The sequence below is a fragment of the Geotrypetes seraphini genome, chromosome 8, assembly GCF_902459505.1.
Source record: "Geotrypetes seraphini chromosome 8, aGeoSer1.1, whole genome shotgun sequence".
Lineage (NCBI taxonomy): Eukaryota > Metazoa > Chordata > Amphibia > Gymnophiona > Dermophiidae > Geotrypetes > Geotrypetes seraphini.
Window position 1 is genome coordinate 161,797,061 of NC_047091.1, and position 21,434 is coordinate 161,818,494.

General features: G+C 43.6%; 1 protein-coding gene across 4 annotated transcripts in view; it reads right to left on the bottom strand.

Annotated features, from left to right (window-relative positions):
• The window catches only part of NAA25 (N-alpha-acetyltransferase 25, NatB auxiliary subunit), a 209,941-nt gene that overhangs the window by 165,862 nt on the left and 22,645 nt on the right, over window positions 1-21,434 (bottom strand). For all 4 annotated transcript variants that reach the window (XM_033956518.1, XM_033956515.1, XM_033956517.1 and 1 more), the window contains exons 2-4: window positions 15,957-16,042; window positions 15,349-15,487; window positions 7,320-7,438 (exon numbers count right to left, since the gene is read on the bottom strand). In XM_033956518.1, the coding sequence (XP_033812409.1) occupies window positions 7,320-7,438; window positions 15,349-15,487; window positions 15,957-16,042 (344 nt within the window). The remainder of the gene's footprint in view (window positions 1-7,319; window positions 7,439-15,348; window positions 15,488-15,956; window positions 16,043-21,434) is intronic.

Below are 21,434 nucleotides of genomic sequence, written 5' to 3' on the forward strand. Positions count from 1 at the left end.
CATCCTAACAGGTATCAGACAAAGCGCACATCACTAATGAGAGCTTCAGGGATGAGGCTAACAGCCACACAGCACGTGCTCCTCCGCGGGTTTGATAGAATAGGTAACTGGCTCCTGGTTAGAAAGAGCTGCACAGCCCTTCCGTCTGGTCGGGGGGGTCCGTCTAGCATGTGCCATGAGAAGATGGCGACAGGAGAAACCAGCGTGATAAGAATGGAAATCTGAAGTCCAGGTCCTCTCAGAAATGGAGAAAGAGAGTCCTGGTCGCAGGAAGATGCGAAGTGTCATTATGCCCATAGAGATAGCCCGAACTTGGAAACTGTTAGTACTACCTTTAGGCATATATATCCTATGCCACTACTAGACACATGCAGCGCAGCACAGAGGCCCAAATAAGAAGGACAGTTACCAACAGACAAAGGCTCAATCTGCAGGGACTCCAAGAGAGACAATGAGATACCCGTGTGAAATACAGGGCACTATCTTACTGCTGATCTCACTGTGCCGTGAGGTGCCATATGTCCGGAGACAAACCGAGACTGGGTGACCTAGCACAGGTCAGAGTCTCTCTGGTAATCCCCTTGAGTGCAAACCCCAGAGTCCGATTAAACTAGCAGCTTCCTTCAAGGGAATACAGCTTGTCCCAAAGCTGGTGAAACACGAACAACTTGTCTGAACCGGAAAGGAGAGAAGCCGCGGCATACCCTGACCAAAGTCAGCTGTAAATAAACTACTGGAACGCTGCAGCTCTCCTGCCATCACTGGAGACCCAAGCACACGCCCGATTCTCGCTGACACATGGCCGCTGCATCAACGCTCCTAGAAACATAGTTGGATTCAAGCCCCGCAAAATTTACCCTGCCGCAGCCTGCATAGAAAGAAAATCAGACTTGGGGAATAACCAGAAGAATGGTGCAGTGCTGCCCACAACGCCAGAAAAAACATGTCCCATCTCATGCGCGCTGCTATAAACCGGCACCTGCACAATCAGCTGCACATAGCCATGAAAAACACTGACGAAAGAGAGCCTCAGAATAAACAGGACTACTACTGCTGCACTGAAACCCAACAAGGAGAACAAGTGCGAGCATGAAATTGCACTGCTACTGCCGCGCTGTAACCAACAAGGAAACCAAGCGCGTGCATGCAAAGAGTGGGAAAGTCCCAGCTCCCTCAACGGATTTCTAGTCATAAAACTTAGCCTCAATAAAATATCCATTCCTTAAATGTACGATGACCGAACCCACAGTACTAAGACTCCCAAACAGAACCTGAAGTTCAAACAACAGTAAAAACCAGACATACTCACAAACTTGTTGTTAGGACCTGTTGAAGCCACTTAGAGCTAGTAGTGCAGCAATAACAGGGCAGAATGTAGCAACTGTGGTCTCTTTTTTTTTTTTTTTTTTAACAGAGAAGGGAAAGAAGAAAAAATTGAGACCCAGTCAGACCCTCTAGCAATGGAGAGAGGGTGAGGCAGGGACCTGGGGGGGCCCAGGTGTAACCCCTAAAGCCGGCACCGTTCAGCCGGACACCCCTGTCTCACTGAAGAGAAAATCTCAACAGGAGAAATAGCATTGCCAGCTCACTGAAGAGAAACCTCAACAGGAGAAACAGAATGGCAGTCTCACTGAAGAGAAACCTCAACAGGAGAAAATAATTTTCCAGTCACAGCCAGAATTCAGGAGCTAGTTGAATAGCGACCATTTCCTGCTGGGAGACAGAAAATACTGGAGATACAGAGGAGTGCCAGCCAATAGGACCACCTGTTAATCAGTTTCTCTATCTCCGCCTGCTGGTAGATGTGTGCTATCCCATTGGTCTCTGGATTCATCTGCTGCTGTTGCTAGGGAATACATATTGAGTCAGGATTAGCTATTCCCAAAATCTCCTTAAGATATTTACTAAAAAGAATCCGAGGAGATATTAAATGAGTTTTGGGAAAATTTATTAAACATAAATTTTTTGCTCTTGCAGAGTTTTCCATTGATTCCATTCTTAAATGAATAGAATGGAAATCTTTAATTGCAGAGACTAAAAACCCTTGCAAGTTAGAAACCTGCTTATCAGTTTTAGTTACCCGTGTGTCCAATAGTTTAATATTAGTATCAACATTTTCCAGTTTCTCTACTACCTCTTTAGAAAATACTTGAGATTGAGTAATGACAGATTTCAATAACTTCTCCATCCTCACATTAATTTGCCATAAATCTTTTAAAGACATGTCCTGTAGATTTTCATCAAAACTATCAAAAACATCCACATTTGAGGATATATTAGGCATTTTAGTAAAGGAAATAATCGGCCCAGTACTACAGGAAAGTTTTGAGGGAGCGGAGGAGTACGCTCCAGAGCACTCAAAGAGGCTCCTAATACTTGTCCCAGCTTTTTCTCTTGGAAAGTATTAACCCCACCAAAAGTCAAATGGTGGTCCTTTGGCCATGTGCCACAAGCGCAGCAGTGTTTTAAGTCAGCTGTTAAAGGGCCTCGAATGATGTTGAGAGTGCCCTGCTCTGTGCCTGTCCAATCCTGGCACTCAGAGGATTTTAAATAAACACTGCACGGGGAAGGAAGACTAAGTACCGTATTTTCACGTAGATAACGCGCACCCGTGTAAAACGTGCACGCGGGTATAGCGCGCGAAAAACACGAATTTATGTACAGAAATTTTTATATACCGCGCACACCCATATACTGCGCATGCTGCCCGACTCTCCTTTCGCCCGCCCCGACTCTCCTCTGGCCACCCCGACTCTCCTTTCGCCCGCCCCGACTCTCCTCTCCCCCTTGAAGTCCTGTCCCCACCCTGAAAGCCTGATGCCCCCATGACGTCCGATTCACCCCACTCCTCCCAGGACCGCTCGCACCCCCAACCCGAAGGACCGCTCGCACGCAGCCGCACCCCCACACCGAAGGACCGCTCGCACGCATTCCCACCCGCACCCGCACCCTGAAGGACCGCTCGCACCCCCACAGCCTCCCGACCCCCCCATCATGTAGAAGCTCCTACCGGTGTCCTGCTGCTTTCTCTTGGCGGTCCCGACTCTCCGACACGATCGGGGCAAGAGGGAGCTCAAGCCCTCTTGCCAAAGCCAACCGCGGCACCCTCGACACGATCGGGGCAAGAGGGAGCTCAAGCCCTCTTGCCCCAGCCAACCGCAACACCCCCGACATGATCGGGGCAAGAGGGAGCTCAAGCCCTCTTGCCCCCCCCGACACGATCGGGGTAAAAGGGAGCCCAAGCCCTCTTGCCCCGCCGACTCCCCAACTCCCCGACAATATCGGGCCAGGAGGGAGCCCAAGTCCTCCTGGCCCTGGCGACACCCCCCCCGCTAGTTGTTCGGGCCAGGAGGGAGCCCAAACCCTCCTGGCCACGGCGACCCCCACCCCGCACTACATTACGGGCAGGAGGGATCTCAGGCCCTCCTGCCCTCGACTCAAACCCCCCTCCCCCCAACGACCGCCCCCCCCAAGAACCTCCGACCGCCCCCCCCAGCCGACCCGCGACCCCCCTGACCGACCCCCACGACACCCCCACCCCCTTCCCCGTACCTTTGTGTAGTTGGCCGGACAGACGGGAGCCAAACCCACCTGTCCGGCAGGCAGCCAACGACGGAATGAGGCCGGATTGGCCCATCTGTTCCAAAGCTCCGCCTACTGGTGGGGCCTAAGGCGCCTGGGCCAATCAGAATAGGCCCGGGAGCCTTAGGTCCCTCCTGGGGGCGGGGCCTTGGGCACATGGTCGGGTTGGGCCCATGTGCCTCAGGCCCCGCCCCCAGGTGGGACCTAAGGCTCCCGGGCCTATTCTGATTGGCCCAGGCGCCTTAGGCCCCACCAGTAGGCGGAGCTTTGGGACAGATGGGCCAATCCGGCCTCATTCTGTCGTTGGCTGCCTGTCGGACAGGCGGGTTTGGCTCCCGTCTGTCCGGCCAACTACACAAAGGTACGGGGAAGGGGGGTGGGGGTGTCGTGGGGGTCGGCCAGGGGGGTCGCGGGTCGGCTTGGGGGGGCGGTCGGAGGTTCTGGGGGGGGGGGGCGGTCATTGGGGGGAGGGGGTTTGCGTCGAGGGCAGGAGGGCCTGGGATCCCTCCTGCCCGTAATGTAGTGCAGGGTGGGGGTCGCCGTGGCCAGGAGGGTTTGGGCTCCCTTCTGGCCCGAACAACTAGGGGGGGGGGTCGCCAGGGCCAGGGGGACTTGGGCTCCCTCCTGGCCCGATATTGTCGGGGAGTTGGGGAGTTGGCTGGGGCAAGAGGGCTTGAGCTCCCTCTTGCCCCGATCGTGTCGGGACCGCCAAGAGGAAGCAGCAGGACACCAGTAGGAGCTTCTACATGATGGGGGGGGGGGAGTCGGGAGGCTGTGGGGGTGCGAGCGGTCCTTCGGGGTGGGGGTGCGGGCTGTCCTGCGGGGGGGGGGGGGTGCATCGGACGTCGAGGGGGGAACTATGTAAAAAAAATTTTGTACAACGTGCTCACGCATATAACGCGCAAGGGTATGCGCGCGTTATATGCAAAAAAATACGGTAATACAGGAAACAGCCCCTCTCTCCAACACTGTTCGTCTTCCAATAAAGTGCTTTTCCCACTCTGCCACAAGCAAGGCAGCATTTTAAGTCAGCTGTTAAAGGGCCTCAAATGATGTTGAGAGTGCCCTGCTCTGTGCCTGTCCAATCCCAGCACTCAGAGGACTTAAAAATAAATGCTGCTGCACAGGGCAGGAAGACTAAGTAATACAGGAAACAGCCCCTCTCTCCAACACTGTTCACCTTCCAATAAAGTGCTTCTCCCCTCTCTCTCTCTTCTAAACCAGACTTTGCAGGAAAACTCTTTACCAACTGCATTCCTTTGCCTCCTAAATAATCTGGTACATGTGCATCCTACATAGGATATTCCAGTCATTGCTCAAGATAAGCATATTGCTTCTACAGCATTTCTAGTCCCAGAGGTCAAGATTAAACTCAATTCACTATCTAAGATAATATCAGATTTGAGGCATACAAAAGACTTAAGACTACCATAAAAAATAAAAAAAATGAAATGGTTACAGTATTTAGTTATGCTTTCAAAATATATTGTTGCCTTACTGCAAGGTGCATTTATTCTGTGTATCTACATTTTACAACAGAAACGGATTTAAAGTACAGTATTTGAAATGCCAATATCTGGCACTGTACAACTAATGAAAAACAACACTTCAGACAGAATATGTCAGCTATGACTCTTCCCCATCCCCAGTGGGATACTAGAATTCTTACCTATGTTCTTGTCTTCCTCAAACAAAATCCTGACACAAGAAGGTTTACATGAAACAACCAACCACCAAATGTATCAATAAAACACAATAAAAAAATGGATAAGAACATAAGCTGTGCCTCTGCTGGGTCAGACCTGAGGTCCATCATGCCCAGCAGTCCGCTCATGAGCCGGCCCATTAGGTCCAGGACCTGTATACTAGCCCTCTATCTATACCCTTCTATCCTCTTTTCCTTCAGAAAATTGTCCAATCCCTTCTTGAACTCCAATACCGTACCCTGTCCTATCACTCCCTTTGGAAGCGCGTTCCAGGTATCCACCACCCATTGGGTGAAGAAGAACTTCCTAGCATTGGTTCCGAATCTGTCTCCTTTTAATTTTTCGGAATGCCCTCTCGTTCTTGTAGTTGTCGAAAGTTTGAAGAATCTGTCCCTCTCCACTTTCTCTATGCCCTTTGTGATCTTATAAGTATCTATCATATAACTACATTAGCAAACTAAAACCCATGATTCAAACTATCCAACTAGACCACTATGTAGCACTGCATAGATAACTTGAGAAACCAAATCAATGCATGATATCTTAGAAACGTGATGGCAGATAAAAGGCCAAATGGCCTTGTCTAAGCATTCCCTAGAAAACATCTATTGCTGCTCTCACAATATCATGCTTTCCTACATCTGCAACAGTAACCTTGTATTAGAGAATGACACGGGGAAAAAATCTGTCCCCGTCCCACCATCCTCTGCACCGCCCCGTCACCGCCGTTCCCGTCACCGTCACCCCTTTCACCGCCCCGTCACCGCCACTGCCATCCCATTCACCGCCCCGTCACTGTCCCCGCTGTACTCTCATCTGGTCTCAAAATACCTTAAAAGGCAGCTTAGTCTGGTGTAACCAAACTGACAGAGGCAGGTGGCTCCTTCCAGACTAACCAGCTTATTGAGGACTAGAGTCCAGTTCAAAAGATGCATTACACAGTTGTCAGCTGCATCTGAAAAACCGAGCTTGCTGGTTAGTCTATAAGGTGCCACCTGCCTCTGTCAATTTGGTTACAACAGTTACCTCTTTAAGTTTTTATCCTGGAATACGTTACATGGCTGTAAATTCATTTCATAAAGAAACTCTCTCAGACACAGATGAATATCTAAGTGCAAATGAGACACTGCTAAAAAGGTCTTATTTCAAAAGGATACAACATTTTAAAAAGCATTTTAATTTTTTTTTTTTTTTTAAAGCGAGTTTTCATAACTAGGTGGGGAGAGTGTGGCACAGTGGTTAAAGCTACAGCCTCAGCACCCTGTGATGGTGGGCTCAAACCCACGCTATTCCTTGTGACCCTGAGCAAGTCACTTAAACCCCCCACATTGCCCCAGGAACATTAGATAGATCCACCAGGACAGGGAAAAATGCTCGAATACCTGAATAAATTCATGTAAACTGTTCTGAGCTCCCATTGGAGAATGGTATAGAAAACTGAATAAATAGATTCATCCATGGCACAAAAGCAGCCATGACGTCAGCCAAAATAGTATGAAAGCTCAAATGTAAACAAGTTTAAGTTTCAAATTTATTAGGTTTTTTATATACCGCCTATCAAGGTTGTCTAAGCGGTTTTACAATCTGGTACTCGAGTATTTTTCCCTCTCTGTCCCGGTGGGCTCACAATCTATCTAAGAACAGTTCACAAACATAATGGAGAAAATACTAAAGCTAAGCAGGGGCAGATGTGAAACAGCATAAAGAGGTGGAAGGCATGGCATGTGCCCAAAAAGAATGCTAGTATAGATCATTTTACAGACCGTGAAGTTTTCACTAGCAAATTGTGAAACGATTCATATAACGTGTTATTTGCTTGTTCATACAAATATTCCAAAGTATGGTGTAATAAAATGTAAAAAAAAAAAAAATACACAATCATCATCTGTGATCTGCCAAAAGGGAGGATGCTATTTTTCAGTGTAGACTTATAAATGTTTGCAAAGCTTGCCTGAAAAAGCACTTTTTCCCCAAAAGCAGTACACTTCACTTTAAACACACGATTACAAAGTAAACCACTTTAGGGCATACCTGCTGCATTTTCTTGTACTCGCCAACCCTGGCATAAGCCATAAAGAGATGAGAATGGTACTCCTCACTGCTGGGGACCTTCTTTACAGCCGCCTCATAAAGTTTAGTCACCAGCTCCGCTAGATCAAACCAGAAATGAACCAAACAATTGAAAAAATATAATTTTATGGAGAGAAAAGAAAAAGGAAAAAAAAAAAAAAAAAAGTGTTGGAATGTACAGAGACCCCCAACTTTGAACAGAGATAAATGACAAATATACTTTAGTCGTTAAAACTCTGGTTCACTGCCATAATAAATATGGTTCTGGATTATCTGACCTAATATTTTAGTTCCAATTTTATTATATTAGAACAATACACCATCACCAAATAAAAACAAGAAAATAAAATCCCCCAAAACATACCCTATCAGACAAATCTAAAACTGAACTATATTTAAAAAATAAAAAATCCACTATACTACTATTTATTATTTCTATAGCACTACCAGATACACAGTGCTAGAGTCCATGCTCGAAAGAGCTTAAAATCTTTGTAAGACAGACAGGACAAAAAGGTGAATCTATACACGCTGCTCGGGTAGGGAATTTCAAAGGGAATGGTGAGGTAGATAGGGTAGGACAGTGTTTTTCAACCTTTTTTGGGCAAAGGCACACTTGTTTCATGAAAAAAATCACGAGGCACACAACCATTAGAAAATGTTAAAAAATTTAACTCTGTGCCTATATTGACTATATATAAAGTAATTCTCTTGAATAGGAATCAAATAAACACAAAGAAAGTATTTTATAATTACTTTATTATGAAATATTAAGTAAACAGAATAGTGAAAAATTATAAAATACTTTATTCAGTGCGAAACCTGGGCCTGTTTGGCTGAACACAAAGCTGATATTCTGGCTGGAATCGAAGAGAGACACACACGTAGCTCTTCGTCAACAGCTCTCAAGTCTCTCTCTGTATTTGGTTTTTATAGCATACAAAAATAGACAAATATACCCTACATCCTTTTTATTAAACCACAATAGCAGTTTTTAGCGCAGGGAGCTGCGCTGAATGCCCAGCACTGCTCTTGACGTTCATAGGCTCCCTGCGCTAAAAACCACTATTGCGGTTTAGTAAAAGGTGACCATATTGTAAAATATAAACAGCAGATATAAATTCAGAACTGTGCATAGTAAGTGATGGGAAGTTTTCATCTCTGGGAATTTACCCAGTTAACTATTAAGTTATTTGGGCAAATTCCTTTGAAAACTGTGGTAATACTGCCTCCATTTTGCTAAATTTAAAATAAAATCATTTTTCCTACCTTGTCTGGTGATTTCTGGTTGCACTTTCTTCTTCTGACTGTGCATCCAATCTTTCTTCCCTTCTATCAGCCTGTATGCTTTCTCTCCTCCACACCTCATTCCCTCCCCCAACTTTTTCTTCCTCTCTCCCTGACCTTTCTTTCTTTTTTTCTGTTTCTCTTCTTTCCTTCTGTTTCCCTGCCTGCCCCCTTTCTTTCTTTCTCCCTGCCGTTCCCCAAGCCACTGCCACTGCCGCTGCCATCGGGGAACAGGACCCACCAATGGATAACAGGCCCCAAAGCCGACGCCGACGCATGCTCTCCCTGATGTCAATTCTGCAATCGGAGAGAAAGTTCCGCCCAGCCAGGCAGCGATTGGCTGGCCCGAACTTCCTCTCTGACTGCAGAATTGACGTCGGGGAGAAGAAGACTTATCGGCTCGATAGATTAGATCGCCAAGACAAAGTGAGTCCTGGGTGATCGACTCACTTTGCCTTGGCGAGCTATTTCTGGGCAAGAATCCAAAGCTCTGCCCAACTGTTCTTAGGTTCCAACTACTGAAGTCTCCGTCAAAGCTCACTTCAGTCCATCTGCACCAGTGGTCTCAAACTCATGGCCCAGGGGCCACTTGCAGCCCGCCAGGTACTATTTTGAGGCCCTCGGTATGCTTATCATAATCACAAAAGTAAAATAAAACCGTTTCTTGATCATATGTCTCTTTAGCTATAAATGACAATGTTATTATTAAGACTTAGCCAAAAGGAAAGCTTTATAAACTATAAAGAGTTTTACCTCATGCAAAATTGTCATTTCTTTAATAAGACATTAACTATTTTCTCTGCGGCCCTCCAAGTACCTATAAATCCAAAATGTGGCTCTGCAAAGGGTTTGAGTTTGAGACCACTGCTCTAGATCTTTGAATGCCTCTTGTCATGAGTTGCTTTCCACGGCATTCACTATTGGTTCTCAACATCCAGTCCCCCTTAAATTCCATCATCGCCACTTGAAGGATGAGTCCCCCTTGTTTAATCACTCTGCCTTACGGGAGGCCTGGGCTCGTGATTTAGCTGTAGATTTGCCAGATGATACACTGTTGCAGGCTGTACGTAGGTTGTCCGCTCTCAGAAAATATACCACTTTTTGGGAACAACTTTATAAATTAATCTTTCGTTTGTATATCTCTCCAAAGAGGGCTTATTTATCCCGCCTTCGTGAAACTGCTGCTTGTCTCCGATGCAGTGCTTCTGAAGCGGGTTTGGGCCACATGTTTTGGACTTGCCCTAATGTTCAGGCATTTTGGAATGTTGTCTTTGTTTTTGTGGCGTGCATTTGGAAAATTACTGTTCGCTGCTCCCCTTTGCTATTGTTTGGATCTATTCCACACTATTTCCCCCGTGTGCGGGGAGCTGCGGCTTTCCTCAAATGGACTGTCCTGGTGGCCCTGAAATGTATTTTATTACAATGGCTTGAAGATACTGCTCCCGATTACTCTCTTTGGCGATGTCGGATGATTACTCTCTTGATGTGGGAGAGAAGGGATGCATTGGACCTTTCTTCTCCACCCGGCCGGGTCTTCCAGCGCACTTGGGAACATTTTGGACAACGATGACCCCACTGGCCAGAAGCCGTTTGCTGAACTGTTGAATTTCTGTATTTTGTTTCTATTTCTTATGCCTGATTTCCCTGATCTTTGTCTACTTTTGGATAGGTTGTATTTGGAAGGAGGACCCTGGGGGGGGTTAATTATTTTATTTTGGGGAGGTTTGTGTTGGGTGGGGTTTTTTGGATAACTTTGTTCTATATTACTGGATTTTGTTATCAAAATTTTGAGGGTGCCTAAAATACATTTGAACATGTTCTTATGAACTTAAAAAAAAACCAACAAAAAACCCCTTTATAATCATTATAAACATAAGAACATAAGAATTTGCCTCCGCTGGGTCAGACCAGAGGTCCATCGCGCCCAGCGGTCTGCTCCCACGGCGGCCCATCAGGTCCATGACCTGTAAAGTAATCTTTTGTCTAGAACCTGTTCTTCCCTAATCCTTTATATCCTTCAAATCCCTTTTCTTTTTATCTATACCCTTTCTTTATCCTTTATCTGTAACCTTCAATCCCCTTATCCTTCAGGAATTTATCCAGTCCCTCTTTGAAACCCCATAATGAGCTATCTAAGCTCAAGGTTAACAAGGCAATGGGGCCTGACAACCTACACCCCAGGGTGCTCAGGGAGTTGAGTGATGTCTTGGTGGAACCGCTATCCGCGCTCTTCAATCTCTCCCTTAGTACAGGTAGAGTCCCGTTGGACTGGAAGACGGCTAACGTCATTCCACTCCACAAGAAAGGATCCAGTTTTATGTCAGGTCCATTTCTTCCTGGTAATTTAACCCCTTGGGAGCCCCTTGGAGCAACGAGGAGCTGCGGAGCGGGAACTCAGGTCGTATAACTTTAATCTGTCATATCATGGGGAAAAGGAAAATTAAGCCTAAAAGCTCAACACCTGCTGTTTCTGGTCCCATTTGACAACCATTTGACTTTTTCTACAGATAATCCACCACAACCTTTACTTGATTTGAACTCTCCCATGTTGGAAGCATCAATGAGTCCCCTCGAAAGGACCCCCCCCTTTCACTCAGTATCTAGTGATAGCGGGAAGATTACACCCGCTATTTCTACTGAACATGTGGTACCTCTACGCAAATAAGTAAATTAGTTTTCACTGATATACCTAAACCACTTGAATTTTCAGGTGTAGAAGAGGATCAACCACTAGCAGTGGAAAAACAAGATATTACCCTTAAAGATTTGTGGTTAGGTATTTCTAGAGTTGAAGGGTTTCTCAGAGAATCAATGAAACAAACATTGGATTATTCACAGTCTGTGTCTCAAAAGTTTGAGAATGTGGATTCTAATTTAAGTTGCTTGGATAAAAGATTAAGTGTGGTAGAAACTCAAAGTAATACACTGCAAGCTGTCTCAGTATCTGCTGTTAAGGATTCTACGGTGTTACATTCTAAAATGGAGATGATGGAAAATATGAATAGAGCGAGGAATCTCCGCTTGGTTAATTTCCCAGTGACTCACTTATCTCTTGAAATTTTGTTAAGGAAATTTTTTAAAGAAATACTGGGATTACCTAATGCGGAAAATTTCCCAATTAATAATTATTATTATATTCCGCAAAAGAAAATACAATCTGACCTGGAGGTGGACCATCTAGTCACAAATGAAATAAATTTGACAGAATTTTTTGAAGATAGCCAAGATGTGATCCAGAGTGGGTCCACTATGGTAATAACATGCATGAGTGGAGTTAGATAAAATGTTAATAATGAAACTTTACTTTAAAAATAGGTTGACAAAATATTGTAGAGATTTGGTCAGAATTTTCCCTGATGTTTCAAGAGCTTCACAACTAAGAAGGAAAGAATTCTTAAAATTAAGAACAAGAGTTTTAGCTCTTGAGGCATCATTTTATCTAAAATTTCCATGTAAATGTCTTGTTAAATTATAGGACATTGAATATGTATTTTGGGATCCTATTCAATTACAACAATTTTTAATAGCTCGAGAACAGAAATGAGGATTGTAGGTTTAATGCTTCATTACTGAGAAAGTTGGAGGATGTAAGAATCCCAATAATAGGGAATGGTCAAAATTCATATGAATCAAGAACCAATTCTTAGTTTTCCTTGTACCTTTTGTTAGTTGATAAGCAGTATGACTTCCCAGTCTTGTGGGCTTGAAAAGGAATTTTGTGTTTTATGTATAACTATTGCAAAATTTTGTGTTAAAATCCTTTTTTTCTTGGTATCACCTGATATTAAATTGTTAAATCTGTATATAAAAATAAAAAAAATAGCCTGAAGGGGTGGGCTAGTAAACCAGAGAGAGGAGGACGACCCAGAACATGTGCACCCACTAAAACCCTACTGTATTGCCATATAGGTGCCACCTGCAGCCATAAGGGCTATTGGGGTTGTAGACAGGTGGGCATAGTGGGTTTTGGGGGTGTTCTAGGGGGCTCAGCATAACCTATAAGGGAATTCTGGTGAGATGTTTATGCGACACCCTTTCTGTGACGTTCACAGCAGTGCCTTGTAAGGTGTTCCACTGCTCTGTTGCCATGTCTGGGTGGCCAGTCCATTCCAAGATTGGCCTTTCCCACATCCAAATGGACTTGTTTTGGGCATTTGGGACTTGGATAAAATTTTGGTGGAAAATGTGATATACAGATAGATGTACTGGCGGTCTGGACAAACAATAGCCTGGATGTCCAGATAAGACGACTTTCAGGGGGAAAAAATTTAGACGTTTGTTTTGATTATACCCCTCCACGCCTCCTGGTTTTAAAAATATTTTGAGTCCACATTTCCCGTGGCTTGATTTATAACATGATACCTATGTATGAAGTCTAAAAACACCGTATCTATTTATTTAAAAACTTATATCCCGCTTAAATCTAAGCAGCTCACAAGATACATACACAGTTTTTTAAAACAATACAACGAATATTAAAAAAACTAAATTACAGCTTCTGGTGGAACTCAGTGTGTCATCTGTACAAAATGGAACGTTTACTTGCAATACAAAATGGTCATTTTAATAGATTTAAAGATGTGTGGAGGCCAATAATAAATTATCATAATGATTAATGTTAATTTATTATTCTTTTTCCTTATATGATAATTGAAAGAATGGGGGATGGGTGGGTTATGATAATTTAATATATATGTGCATAATTTAATTGATTAATATACATAGGAATTATATTATTCATGTATAGATATGAGATGGGGTGGGATATAAATCTTTTAGTTATATATTGTTATGGAATGGAATTATCAAGTGATAATGTAATATGTTGTGTTCATATTTTAATGTACACTTGATGTATATGTTAAAATGAATAAAGATTTGGAAAAAAAAATCTCCAACAAAATTATTAAAGTAAGTAGCTTTCAAGAAAAAATTACTTTTGAAAGACCTTAACACCTTTTTAAATCTCTGAATGTCAGAGAATATCCTAAGTGACCCTGTCAGATTATTCTATAGTAGCACTCCTGCCACTGAGATTACGGAAGCCCTCATTTTTGCATAATGTATGCTTGTCAGCCCTTCACTAACTACCCATAGTGTCCCCTCTGACCTCAGGGCTCGACCTGGTTGATATACTTCCACCCGTAGTGTCCCCTCTGACCTCAGGGCTTGACCTGGTTGATATACTTCCAGCACCTGAGTCAGATATCAGGGGATATGAAAGTGTATTACTTTAAAAATCATTAAAAGAACTTTATAAACAATCCAATATTTCACTAGTAACCTATGAAGTTATTTTAGTAAAGGTGAGAAATGATTGAATCTGCTCCCTTCACAGATCAACAGAGCTGCTGCATTTTAAACAACTTGCAAAGCTTTACATCTGGCAGCTGTAATCCCCAGATACAACACATTACAGTAATCTAATCATTGAATATCCAATCGTCGAATTTATAAATGTAAAATATTACCTTTATAAAATGGACTCCCTATCAGCTCAAGTAATGTGTAAACACCAATGCACAATTTATACCTGTTCCAAAGCAAGTGTAATTATATGCAGACACACATATAGACATCAAAACTCCACTCCTGCTTCACCTAAAAGTATACCATTGGAACACCAGTAAAAATATGCAATGTCTTGTCACCTTGGAGTACTTTTATATTAAGCCTTTCTCCGTGTAAAGTGCCTTTGCTCGTGGAAAAACCTGTTATAAAAATATGTCCGATGCATCGATACAAGATCTACAAAAGGGTTTTTAATGGACACCAATATTGCAGCTCTCCATAATGATGGGAGTGGCTAAATAGAAGAAACCTTGAGCAACATTATACAGACCTCCCTTCAGTGCTAAAATAAAAATAAAGGGCACCAGCATGATTTTGCTTGTTTTATCTATTCAAAACATCATCCGATTTTATTATGTTTTCACTACATTAGAAGTATCACCTGGCTTGTGAGGCAGGTACCACAAATCCCTGGAGGTATTAATTAGATTAAATTCCTGCTCTACAGAAACCTGCCACCCTAAGAGTGGGAAGATGAAAGAACGCTGCTTTTTAAGCATGCAGCCCAGCCTTAAAGGCCAGCACTCTTTCCTAACAGAGAACTTGCTGAAATATAGATGAAGTGGAGATCTGAAACCCTAAAGCTATGGGAATATAAAAAAACAGTACTTCCATTTCTATTCTGTTTCCAGGCATTTGCACACAAAAAATGTAATGAAAATAAATTTTCTTTTGTTGCCTGCCTCCCAAAAGATAAACCAGACTTCATACTTAGAAAAACAGGAAGCTTCTAACAGGTTGGTAGGCTCGCCCTGGGAAGCACGAAGGGACTGGCCCAGGAGAGTCGCAAGTTTGTTTTTTGGGAGTTTTTTGCCACCTGCCATCGGGAGGGTGTGAGGGTGGGGCTGTTGGACCCATGATAGCGAGGGAGGGGGACCGTTGCTGGATGCAGGATCGTGAGGAGGGCTCGCCGACAGGGAAAGGAGGCAACTCACGGCAGATACTTTACTGCAGGGACAAGGCCATTCACTACGACAACCAGTCTTTTTCCCCCCCATTGCTGCGGGTTACCATGTCATTCTTTATTCATACTATCACTGCCTTCAGGTAAAAGACGTATCTGTCTTCATTTCTAGGCAACAAACAAAAAATATGGAATTAATGCAAGCAGAAAAAAATTAAAAAAACTTACGTCTATGCATCTCCCGGTAAAGAATAGTTAATGCTTGCAAAGAGTTGTCATCTGTAGGTTCAAATGCAGCTACTTCCTGTGCTAGAACAAATGCTTCATCTTGCTTTCCTGTTCTCTGTAAACCAATAGCTTTTAGAACCTAGATAGCAAAAAGAATTGGCATTTTGAGATCACTTTCTAAGTAATAAGACACCAGGGATCACTTTACAGCACCTATAAAAGCACAAAGTTGGCATGCTTAGGCCTAGGGAAAATGACTGCTATTACAGTAGTGGCTCTTGCTGGTTCAGTGAGGGAACCAGAGGCTGTCCCTGTAGCTAGAGAATGATATGGGGACAAAGTCCTCATGGGATCTATCTCCATCCCTGTCAGCTCTGTCCTTATCTACACAAGCATGATTTTAAAGTGTTAAATGCTTGTGTAGTTGAGGATAGAGCATGCAGGGGTGGGGCAGGGACAGAACTCACAGGGACGGGACAGGGATGGAGATAGATCCTGTGAGGACAGGGATAAATTTTGTCCCGTCATTCTCTACCTGTAGCCCCCAGATTGACAACAATGCCTGCGACATTTAGGAATAGTTTAGGAAAAGCAGCATGAAAATGTACCTTCGCACAATGAAGATCCTTATGCTTTTTTAAAAGTTTATCAGCCTGCTGGATTGCCATCTTGTTATTTCCATTATCAAGGTAATCTAAAAAAAATATTATATATTAAAGTTTAAATTAGGTAGGCAAGGAGAATGTAAAAGTTTCCACCAAGTACATTTCTGCAACAAAAGATATTTCTTTCAATTTATAAATGAAAATCTGTGTGCAAGGCTCATTTCCTTCAGAAGGGGTAGGTTTTCTGTCTGTGCATTTGCCTATATGCATCTGCAGGATGCCTTCTGCAGCCTGCTGCTTTCCTGTTCATTCTCACAGCACATTACACTCAAAACAAGTTTCAAGTTTTATTAGGATTTTATATACCGCCTACCAAGGCCATCTAAGCGGTTTTACAATCAGGTACTCAAGCATTTTCCCTATCTGTCCCGGTGGGCTCACAATCTATCTAACTTACCTGGGGCTATGGAGGATTAAGTGACTTGCCCAGGATCACAAGGAGCAGCGTGGGGTTTGAACACACAACCCCAGGGTGCTGAGGCTGTAGCTTCAACCACTGCGCCACACACTCCTCCAATACATCATGCATTGCTTTCAAACCTGCTCATTCCCAGCTGCAATCCATTTTATACAAACTCAATTTCAAAAGGACTTTCATGGTATATAGTTGCATATAAAGTCCAGTACCACTCGGGAATGATAGCTTAAGATTTAAATCAGACTGTCCTATGACTGCAGCTAACATGTTATATAAACTTTTGAAAAGTGCACGGCCTCCTGACAGTGTCCACAGCATTTACCCTACTCTTTATCTAGAGCAGGGGTGCCCAATACGTCGATCGCGATCGACTGGTAGCTCAGGAAGGCAACGCGAGTCGATCACGGAGCCCATCCCGGGCTCCGTGATAGACTCGTGTTGCCGTCCTGATCTACCGGGCCGATCAGCCTTCCTCTGTGTTCTCTCTAGGGCCTTTTAGCTGGGCGGTACGCCCAGCTGTCATCTGCTGCTGCCGCCGCCGCCGCCGCTGAACATTAAAAAAAAAACCCGACTTGGAGATTTCAGCCCGTAGCGAACTTATGCTCCGGGCTCTAACGTGTGCATGCCGGCTTCTCTTCTCTTCGAAACCGGAAGTTATGTCCGGGGGGGGGGGGGCACGCACATGTTGAGAGCCCTGAAGCAAGCGTTCGCTACGGGCTAAGGCGGGAGACAGGTTAGTGAAGCATTTCCTCTTCTTGCTGCCGGGTCCTGCCTACTTTCTGTTTCCGTGAAGGCAGGACCCGGCAGCATTTCCCCCAATAGGTCGATCGCGATGCTGGTCGGCTGAAGCAGGGAGAGCTTGGGGCGGCGTCTGCTTTCGGGCCTGTTATTGGTGGCGGTTTGGGTCCTGGTCCCCGATGGCAGTGGCAGTGGCTTGGGGAAAGGCAGGGAGAAAGAAAGAAAAAGGGCAGGCAGGGAGACAGAAGGAAAGAAGAGAAACAGAAAAAAAAGAAAGGGAGGCAGAGAGAAAGAAAGGGCAGGGAGAGAGGAAGGAAAAGTTGGGGGAGGGAATGAGGTCTGGAGGAGAGGAAGCATACAGGCTAAAAGAAGGGAAGAAAGATTGGATGCACAGTCAGAAGAAGAAAGTGCAACCAAAGACTCATGAAATCACCAGACAAGGTAGGAAAAATGATTTTTATTTTAAATTTAGTGATCAAAATGTGTCTGAATTTATATCTGTCTATATTTTACACTAAGGTCCCCTTTTATTAAACTGCAATAGAGGTTTTTAGCGCAGGGAGCTTATGAGCGTCGAGAGCAGCGCTGGGCATTCAGCGCAGCTCCCTGCGCTAAAAACTGCTATCGTGGTTTAGTAAAAAGGGAGGGGGGTATATTTGTCTATTTTTGTATGGTTGTTACTGAGGTGATAGTGCATAGAGTCATCTGCTTTGACCTCTTTGAAAAACCCTGGAATAGGAATGATAATTAACATTTTCTATGTGTACAGTCTAATTTTATTGTTAGTAGATCATTTTGACTTGGTCATTTTAAAAGTAGCTTGCAAGCCCAAAAAGTGTGGGCACCCCTGATCTAGAGTCTTGCGCATCCAGTCACATGTTCTACTAAAAAGTCAGAGTTCATCACTGGCCTGTTATGCATATTGCCATAGGAGCTAAGGCTGAGAAAGAAAACCTGTCAAGGCTGGTTCTGAAAGTGTACTTAAAAGCAATTAAGTCATCAATGTCAACTAACATCAGAGACTTATTTTTTAAATTATTAGTCCTGTTCATTTCTTGTCATTTTAATAGGTGGAACAAAAAAGTGTTGGCAACCACTGTGAAACCAGTTTAGCAGGCACTAAAGCTGATAGTTGCCACAGAATGGCCTCTTTCAAGATATAAAAACTGCCTTCTGTCACTTATAGAAGCAGAGAGCAAAAGAACTTTGAGCTTGTTGAGACTGAGTGCTTTCGACTCTTAACTCCTCTCACTTTGGGTTCTGCATCCCCAACCCTATATGTCATGTCTGTCTGTCTAAGTTAAGACTGTAAGCTCTTCCGGGCAGGGACAGTCTATAAATGTCAAAATGTACAGCGCTGTGTACGCCTTTCAGCGCTATATAAGTGATGAGTCTAGTAGTCGTCGTAGTGGGGGAGGGGGCAATTTTCATCCAAACCTCTTACCCATGTGCAAAGTCTGTGGCTGGACCTAGGAAGCAAAATTTCAAATAAAATATGCCGTTTTAAATTTGGAGAATTCCCTTACATGGACTTTGAATTTCCTTTTTCTGTGGGTGAAGGAAAAGGAAGGGGAGAGAGGAGAAGCATCAATTTGAAAGCCTTTTTGCACAGACATGTTATCCCCCCCCCTTCAAAAGCACACATTTTGAATGCAGCTGGAATCATGTGAGTTGTGAATCCCACACATACTTTTTTGCTGCTCTATGGTGGATTTTCAGACAGGCTAATTTACACAAGAAATACAGCTTGGAAAATTATTTTCAAATATCAATAACTTGAAAAGTGTAATGCATAGCATAAAAGGCATATTTGGTGTTCAGGTGGTCCCAAAACTGGACCAATTTTGAACTCAAGATTCCCCCCATTATATTCAATAGACAAGAATAGCACAGGAAGAGGCGGTTGGAGCATACTGCAAATGATTTCCTGCACTCACTGGCGCTCTGGCTGCTCTCTCCTGCCTCTCCCGCTGCCCTCTCCAGTCTCCCCCATGAAAAACCGTATTCGCGGTTTTTCAAGATTCGCGGGGGTTCCAAGAACGGAACCCCCGTGAATATCAGGGGAGTACTGTACTGCAAATATCCAGGGAATGTATTGGTGTATCTCAGCAATTGGTTTAGATGATATTTGCTGATCAGCAAAATCAGGTCATGGACATGGTCAACCATTTCAAGAGTTGACACTGAAGCCTCCCAGATCTTGCTACAGCTTCTGTCTCAAAATCTCCATGCTGAAAGTTTGCACACCACTTCTTTACTATGGAGTATGAGGCATTCATTACTTAATGTTTGAATCACACATTCATGGATTTCCTTTGGCGTTTTCTTCGGCAGGTATAGGAACTTCTAATGGCTTGGCGTGCCACACTTGAAAAATTCCACACTTCTTGTTGACATGGTTCAATCAATGATCTGAAACAAATGTCAAAACATTGCATTATTACATTACATTACATTAGTGATTTCTATTCCGCCATTACCTTGCGGTTCAAGGCGGATTACATCCAAACTAAAACAAAAATTACATTCAAAATTTGAAGGAATAGAATAAGCGATGACATAGAATTTTTAAGGTAATATATGTTTCTGCAAATTGGCACTTTGCAAAATAAAAACTCTTTTCAGCTACAGTGGCAAAATAACGCTTAGAACTTTTCAGCAGCCCTATGTACTGAATCAAGGTTTCTGCCCTCTTTGAACTATGGGGAAAATCCTTAGGAAATACTAGGTCATATCTAGTCAATGTGTACTAGCCTTAGTGCATTTACAACTTGATTTAGACTGGGGAAAGACCCTGTGTAACTGGGATCACTTCTGTGAAAACCCCCCTTGGATTACCTTTGCCCTTCTCCCCCTACTACTATTATTTATGGTTTCTATAGCACTGAAAGGCGTACACAGCGCTGTACATTAACATTCAATAGGCAATCCCTGTCCTGAAGAGCTTACAATCTAATTATAACAGACAGGACATCGTAGGGTTCGGGAGTTTCTGGTAGGAGGAATGACGCAATGGTTATAAGTATCCGACAATGAGTGCGAGTTAAAGAGTTGAAAGCAGCTTCAAAAAAGTAAGTTTTTAGCTCGTATTTGAATACTGCTAGAGACGGAGCACGACATTTTGACTCTGGCAGCCTGTTCCAAGCATATGGCACAGCAAGAAAGAAGAAACAGAGACTGAAGTTGGCAGTGGAGAAGGGTGCAGCTAAGAGGGACTTAATTCACCTGATGAACGAAGTTCATGAGGAGGAGCACGGGGGGCTACAGAGTGAATGCACTCGTAAGTCAGTAAGAGGAGTGAACTGTATTCGAAAATGGATGGGGAGCCAATGAAGTGACTTGAAGAGAGGGGTAATATAAGCATGGCAGCTCTCATGGAATATGAGTCATGCAGTAGTATTTTGAACTGATTGAAGGGGCAGAAGACCTGAGAGAAGTACATTGCAGCAGTCTAAGCTACTACTTTACTTCATTTCTCTCGTGAAAGTTTGCATGAATTCTGTATCTTTCCTGTCAAATTTGTTTTAGGTTATTTTTTCTTCCTTTGTTTAGTCTGTAAACTGCTTAGCTCTGCCCCGACATTTTCCATTCCTGTACACCATCCTTCTGAGTAACTCCAACATGCCAGGCTCCCTCCTGTTAATTCATATCCAGCATCCCCTCTTTACTGTCTAAGAGCAAGGTCCCCGCAATAATCCAAAAACAGCCATCAACACTGAAGTAGCTGTCAGCCAACTAGCTTCTTAGCACCCCATGACTTTTGTACTGTGCCCTGCCACACAAACCCAGTCAACAAAAGGAGCACATAGCCTACCACATGTGTTTCCAAGATACCTAGTTTTATGCCATGTTTCCAACCAGCTCCTAATTAGTTTTCCCACTAAGCATCTTTCATGCTCAACACAGGCCTTCTTAAGATCTGCTAGTTTGTAGACTTGTTACTGTTACCTGTTCCTGGAAGACATTCTACAAATTCAATACCCTTTCCATGAAAAAAATAAATATTTCTTTGTGCTACTTCCGAGTCTAATCCTTGGAGATTCATAACCCGATCCCTTGTTCTAAAACTTCCATTGGAAAAGGGTTTGTTCTTGTGAACTAAAAATCTTTTCAAGTTTTGAATGCATCATAGTCCCTCTGGCTTTCCACACCTCTAAAATACCTAATCCAATACAAGATTTCTGATTCGCTCTAATACCATTGAGTTCAAAAGCGATTTACATCAAAAAGAAGCCATAATAATTCTATAGGAAGGTAAAATTATG